We start from the raw sequence: 6,505 nt of genomic DNA, 5'->3' as shown, positions 1-6,505 counted from the left end.
CCCACATAGCAATGAAGAGCATATTCATATCTATAGCATATACCTAGTATGTGCGTCAACTTATATCCTTATACTTATATTCTGAGAATGTTCCAGGAATAAATGGACATGTGCCACCTATATTCTTTAAAGTATATTCTTGTGCATATATTCTTATCATATGCTAAGAATATTTATATTATATATGCTATTATATTTAGCTATATACTTTGCTGGATATATACAACAGCTCGGTCCTTTTTTTTCCTCCTCAAAATTTCGCATATTTTGGCTATTTTATCCGAAAAATGGGCGATATTGTGAAATTCAACCATGGTTTCAAATCGCGCGCGACTTTAGCTTCAGCGCCTTCTGGCCGCGACTCTTCGAAGCTGCAACACGATTAATACGAAACAGTGTTGCCAGTTTAGTATAATTATTCTAGATTTACTACGTTTTGGATATGTTTACGTTAATTTTTGTATATTTTTGTTAATGGAACATGGGTTTTTATTTTTTTTAAATATTATCTAGAACGTTTTTATGAAATAAAGTACTTTTCATAGGTAATGATCTTATTTAGTACGTTAGATAAAATAATTCTGGCAACGCTGTCCACCGACACGCCGCCGCCGGTCGCCGCCAAAGAAAAAATCGTCGAACCGGCCGAACTTTAATTGCATTTTGTTCAATTTTGTTGCTTATTGTTGCTTATAAATTTACGTTATATCGATAATAGTGTTCTGTGTGATTTAAAAGTTAAGTATAAACAGGGGTGTTGTTTGTACTGTTACATTAGTCTTGCTTGCATGTTTTGAATTTCGAACAGGTTTAAACAAAGATATTTTGGGTTTAAAGTAGTGTTTGATCCGTAGCGTTAGGCTATTAAGCCTTGTTGTACTTGTAATTTTCGTAAGTATTCATCAATGAGATTTGTAAGTAAAAAAAATGTGTTAAAGTTAGCTTCATATTATTATTTAGTTAGGTTAAGGGTGAAGGCTTACCGGCTTAACTATCGAAAATGTTTACCAAAAACCACCCAAAAAGTAAACGCTCGCTGAGACGCATGGTTGCTAAAAAAACTCGTGAAGCAGAACTTTTGCTTACTTTTAATAGCAGTTTTGAAGAATCAGCTTCTAATTCTCCATATCTGTCATCTTCTCAACCATCGAGTAGTAATAATATTAATTTAGGCGAGGATTTAAGTCTGTTCGAAGTAAGTCCAACTATTTATTGTGCAAGAAGTGAACCTGAACCTAAACGTCCAATGCAGTCCCAGTTAACCACATTAAATACCGATCTTGCACTGGATATAAATGAGGTTATTAATAAAGCTCCTGGCCACCCGGAGCTGAGTTACAAGCAAGCTCATTTTGATTTGAGAAAATGGGCTGTTTGCAATAAAATTCCACATTGTGTTCTAAATGGTTTGCTAAAAGGCGTGCTCTGCAAAAATTTTCCCCAGGCTAGGTTTCCGTCAGATGCTAGAACTTTATTAGAGACTTCTAAAAAGCTATTCAATATAAATTTATCCCAAAATTATTGTTATTTTGGTATCGAAAAATCAATAAACTATTTATTTCGAGCTTATAATGTTGAAATTGCGGAGGGGGATGCAATTGAACTTGGTATAAATGTTGATGGTTTGCCTTTAACGAAAAGTACAGACAGTTCTTTTTGGCCAGTTTTAGGTTCCATTAAGTCATTGAAAATATTAAAAAATATTGTGTTTCTTATCGCTTTGTATTATGGAAAAGCTAAACCTAAACATCCAGATATACTTATGTCTGATTTTGTCAAAGAGTGTCAGCGACTTAATGGCAAAATTACAATACAAAACATTGAAATAGATTTCACGATATCAATGATTATCTGTGACATGCCTGCAAAATCATTCTTATTGCAAATAAAAGGCCCCACAGGATATTTTTCATGTACCCATTGCCTAATTGAAGGAGAAGCCGAAAGATATGTTTGTTTTCCCCAGGTCGATTGTCCGAAAAGGACAGATGGGTCATTTCGGCAAAAAATAAATAAAGAGCATCATATCGGAACATCATTAGTTGAAAATATTCCAAATTTTAATTTAATTGTAAATGTGCCACTCGATTACATGCATCTAGTATGTTTAGGTGTAGTAAAGAGGCTCTTAACTCATAAAAAGTATGGCTTTGTGTTCGGAAAACCACCCTATAAGTTACGTGCTTCTAGTGTCATTAGAATAAATGAAAGACTTAAAAAAATGCGTCGTTTTATACCTATTGAATTTGGTAGAAAAACCAGACCTATAACTGAAAGTAGAAGATACAAGGCAAGTGAGTTAAGAACCTTTTTAATTTATACAGGACCAGTTGTTTTAAAAAATGTTTTGCAAAAAAAAAATTATAATAATTTTGTAGTACTCTCGGTTGCAATTTCAATTTTACTTAGTGAGCATGCTTTTGATGTATCCTGGCTTAAATATGCTGAAGAACTAATTACTTGTTTTATTGATAAATCAAAATCTATTTATGATATTGGTTTTTTTTCTTTAAACGTTCATTCTTTGTCTCACTTGGTAGATTGTTGTAAAAAATTTGGTCCGCTGGACAGTTTTAGTGCATTCCCCTATGAAAATTATATGCAAAAACTACTAAGATATGTCAGAAAAGCTCATCAACCTTTACAACAAGTTATTCGTAGGGTTTCTGAAGAGAATAATTTATTAAATAGTCTTACAATAAACACCAAAAAATGTGTAAAGCCCAGTAGTTTAAATTGTGTTCAGGTTCACTCAGAAGGACCTTTAGCACCCGGTTGCAAAGGTCCACAATATAAAAAAATGGTTTGTGACTCTTTCACCATTTCATGTAATACATTTGGTAATAGGTTCGTTATGCTTAAGGATGGAAGCATTTTTGAGGTAAAAAACATATGTTATGATAATAGTAATAAGCTCAGTATTGTAGGACAACCTTATAAAAAAGTTGGTGATTTGTTTAATAAGCCATGTCATTCTTCTTTATTAAATATTTGGGTAATTAAAAAACAGGAATCCCCTTTATTAATGTTTGTTTCTGCGTCAGATATTAATTCAAAATTGTTAATTTTACCATTTAATGAAGTAGATGACAACTTTGTAACATTCCCTATAATTCATTGTATTAAAGCCTAATATACATATACAGGGTGTTCACAGTTTAATTGCTCCCCCATTAACTTCTTGTTTTTATTTGTACAGGGTATTTCAGGAGGTCTGAGCATGATTCCTTTTTATTTCAAATACGTACTCCATTTTTTATTAAATGTTTGGATTCTCCTAAGAATTCTATACTTTTTTTATACATTTTTTTATTTATTTATTAAGGTTTAAATTTTTTCCACTTTTTTACATATATCTATTTAGGCTTTAGGCATAGGGTGTGTTATATATAAAACGTACAGAATTGTAAGGAGAATCCAAAAATCTAATAAACAAATGGGGTAGGTATTTGAAAAAGAAAGTTGAAGCAATCCCAGACTTTCTGAAACACCCATTTTCGTATGTTTTACGGGGTGTCTTGCTTATGAGTTGAAATAGAGATGCGGTTTTCGCGACACCGTGCTATTTTTTTGTAAAACCAAAGTTAGCGCAAACAAAATTTTCATAGCCTCCTTCGTTTTTAAGATACAGGGCAAAATTAAAAAGTGAATGGGTGGGTCCATTTAACTGTAAACATGTACCCTGTACCTGTACCTACTTGTATAGACAAAATTTTATCCATCTGTAGTTACGTCATTTTTGCTTATCTTTGTTTAATACATTTCAAACAGGGGTGACAACAAACTTTAAATAAAAATGGGTGTCCAGTTCTTATGTGAAGTATCAGTCACTATCACACACTATCAATCAGAAACATTGATTTTTTAAAATTTAAGCCAAACGTTTTTTCTCATCTGAATGACTTCATTACAGATGGGTAAAATTTTAAGATTTTTTCTAATCACGTATACCTAAATGCTGAATGTTTATTTTTATTTTGACAAAAATAAAACAACAGGAATATTAAGGTACTCCTGATGTGTCTTTTTTTGATACCGCCTTTATTGGCATCGGTTTAATTTAACTTTAAAAGTAGGTACTGTACATTATACCCTCAACCTTACCGTCCAATCATACTCGTACTGTACTGTATTACATAGGTAGTCTAGCTATATATCTAGGAGATCATGACAAATAAGTTTGTTTTAAATGGTATTTGTTGTCCGCAAATTCGAGTGTATATTAGATGTGTTTAAAATTGTACTTAAATTTATTTTTATTTTTGGTGCAATAATTGTGACCTCACTTGTGACCTTGCTTATTTTAATTTTAATAGACTTAGTTGACCCCATATAAAAATGCAACCTTGGGTTGTTATTGCGTTTGATGAGGAAGACTCAGTTGCCGTTGTCCCAAACACGTGGTTGTTCCAAGCTGAAAACAGCAAGGACATGTGTAAATGGCCTCCAAACAGCAGAAATGCAACAGGATACGTCAAAAGAAGAGACAAACCTGGACCGGATTGGCAACACTACCCAATTACAATATTGGGAGATTATGGTAAGTGTTCTGATATTGTTCTTTTATTTTAAATCAATTTTTACGTCTTGGATCATACTTAGTTAAATATTTTTAGCCTCCTATGATATTGCCCTAAGAAAAGCTCAGAAGGCAGAAGAAACATCTGAGCTTTCTTCAAATAATGATACAATAAAAAGGAAGAGGACAAAAAATTTAAAATATGTACCGTGTACTTCTTCCAGTGAATCTGAAAAAGAAGAAGCAGATTCGGAAACCGAATACCCAAAAACCCCTAAGATTAGACACACCGAAATGAGTAAAAGAAGGGAGGCGAGGGAAAGTGAAAATGTAGGTACTTATAAAATGACTAACTAAAATTTTTCTTTTATTAATGCTTAATATTAATCTTAAAATTGTTTAGATATTATCACAAATGGGCAGTAAGTGTAGAAGTCTTCAGGTAGCAACTCCAAAAAATTCACCAACTACATCCTTCTTAAGCCCCTCGCCCCAACCGCAATGCCAGTTCCCAAAGCCACTTGAAAGGGATAATGCACCATCTGAAAAAGGTTGTTTTGTGTATCTTTACATTAATATTAAAATAATATAGTGACTTTTGGTTTATAGAATTTCGAAAACAAGTATTAACCAAACTTAGTATTATAATGGCCAAACTGGGAAGGCAGGACGAGCAGCTGGACAATATAGAGGCTTTATTAGCAATTAGACCAAATGACATGGATCTTTATTCCAATACAGGAATAGAAAAGATCCCTGTTAGTAACGAAGATGAGTTGGCTCTTCTGGAACAATTTATTACTGAACCATTAAACTTCAAGGCACTGGTAAGAAATATGTCTTTATTATCATCTGCATGTCATTGTTATCTGTTGTTTTTATTATTTTTGGAATTTTAACAGCACATTTTTTTAAGGCTAAAGAGCTTAGTCGATTAGGGGGAAACATGGTTCCTGAAATTACCAGAAAAATAATGTACCGGATAATGACAAATGAATTTGCTCAACTGTACAGTTGGGAGGGCGGAAAGGGCAAAAGAAAGTTTGTTAACCTCACCCTGTCTAAAGTTGTAATTGGTGAGTATAATGATAAATATGTAATAATGTGTATGTAATGTAATACGTATGTAAATGTCTAAAGTGCCCAACTCTTATAGCTTTTCACATTATAGTTCTAAATTTAAGAACTTTGCCCACAAAAAATTGTTGACATATTCCTTTAGTTTAATTATTTGAAAGCAACGACGGTTTCAAAAACGCATGTTTATTCTAACTTTTTAGATGCAGTGAGATGCAATAAACGAACAGCAAATGCGTGCGAGGACGAAGTAATATTAGAAATAAAAAGATGGCTTGTTAAAGCCAAGGAAAGGATTTCAAACAAAAATAAAAGAAGGGAAAGGTAAGTGTATTATTTTTATTTTCCTTTTACGAGACGATATAGGTATACTTTTTTAGATTGGCTGAGAATCAGGAGGAGCAACTCGGACGTTAACGGAGGAGCAACTAAACGTTATAATATTTAAATTCTTGTTAATTTTTCAAATAAATGTTTTTGTAAGTATATGATTTCCTATTATTTAAAATTTCCATTGGATACCTAGAAAAATGTAGTATATTTCGTTCAGCACAGGTAGACAGTTTCTTTACACATCTATTTGGATATTTTAGAGAAAGATGTCATGATGTGACATAACTGTCTACCTGTGCTGAACAAAATTTACCTCCCTAATTTTTTAAAGTATGTTCACAGAATATGCTATACGTATAAAAACAAGGATATTCTCAGCATATTTTAAAATATTCCTAGAACATTCTTAAGCCAAGTGCATAGCACATGCTTTTTGCGGCCAAAAGGTTATGCTGAGCACATCCCCAGAATATATAAGTGTAATTCTTAGCACATGCTCAGAACATATTTCCAATATTCTTATACCAAAAAAGTGTATTCTAAGCACCTGCTAGGTATATTATTTTGCTATGTGGG

The 6,505-nt window shown here is 32.7% G+C and overlaps 1 protein-coding gene across 3 annotated transcripts; it reads left to right on the top strand.

Moving 5' to 3' along the window:
• Positions 1–29: 29 nt before the first annotated feature.
• Positions 30–6,495, top strand: LOC115880181. 3 transcript variants are annotated; one of them, XM_030897327.1, is made up of 8 exons: positions 30–738; positions 4,317–4,540; positions 4,617–4,849; positions 4,923–5,070; positions 5,129–5,346; positions 5,436–5,595; positions 5,800–5,920; positions 5,977–6,495. In XM_030897327.1, the coding sequence occupies exons 2-8, from the start codon at positions 4,339–4,341 to the stop codon at positions 6,011–6,013; spliced, it is 1,119 nt and encodes a 372-aa protein (XP_030753187.1). In that variant the 5' UTR covers positions 30–738; positions 4,317–4,338; the 3' UTR covers positions 6,014–6,495. The 3 variants fall into 3 exon arrangements, with proteins under 3 accessions (XP_030753187.1, XP_030753192.1, XP_030753180.1); XM_030897332.1 differs by having other exon boundaries at positions 30–891; XM_030897320.1 differs by lacking the exon at positions 30–738 and having other exon boundaries at positions 4,209–4,540.
• Positions 6,496–6,505: the final 10 nt, after the last annotated feature.

Source organism: Sitophilus oryzae, unplaced genomic scaffold (assembly GCF_002938485.1).
Source record: "Sitophilus oryzae breed Bouriz unplaced genomic scaffold, Soryzae_2.0 scaffold_1077_pilon_pilon, whole genome shotgun sequence".
NCBI classification, from domain to species: domain Eukaryota; kingdom Metazoa; phylum Arthropoda; class Insecta; order Coleoptera; family Curculionidae; genus Sitophilus; species Sitophilus oryzae.
The sequence above is the reverse complement of the archived record's forward strand: the minus strand, read 5'-3'. Positions and strand labels throughout refer to the sequence as shown.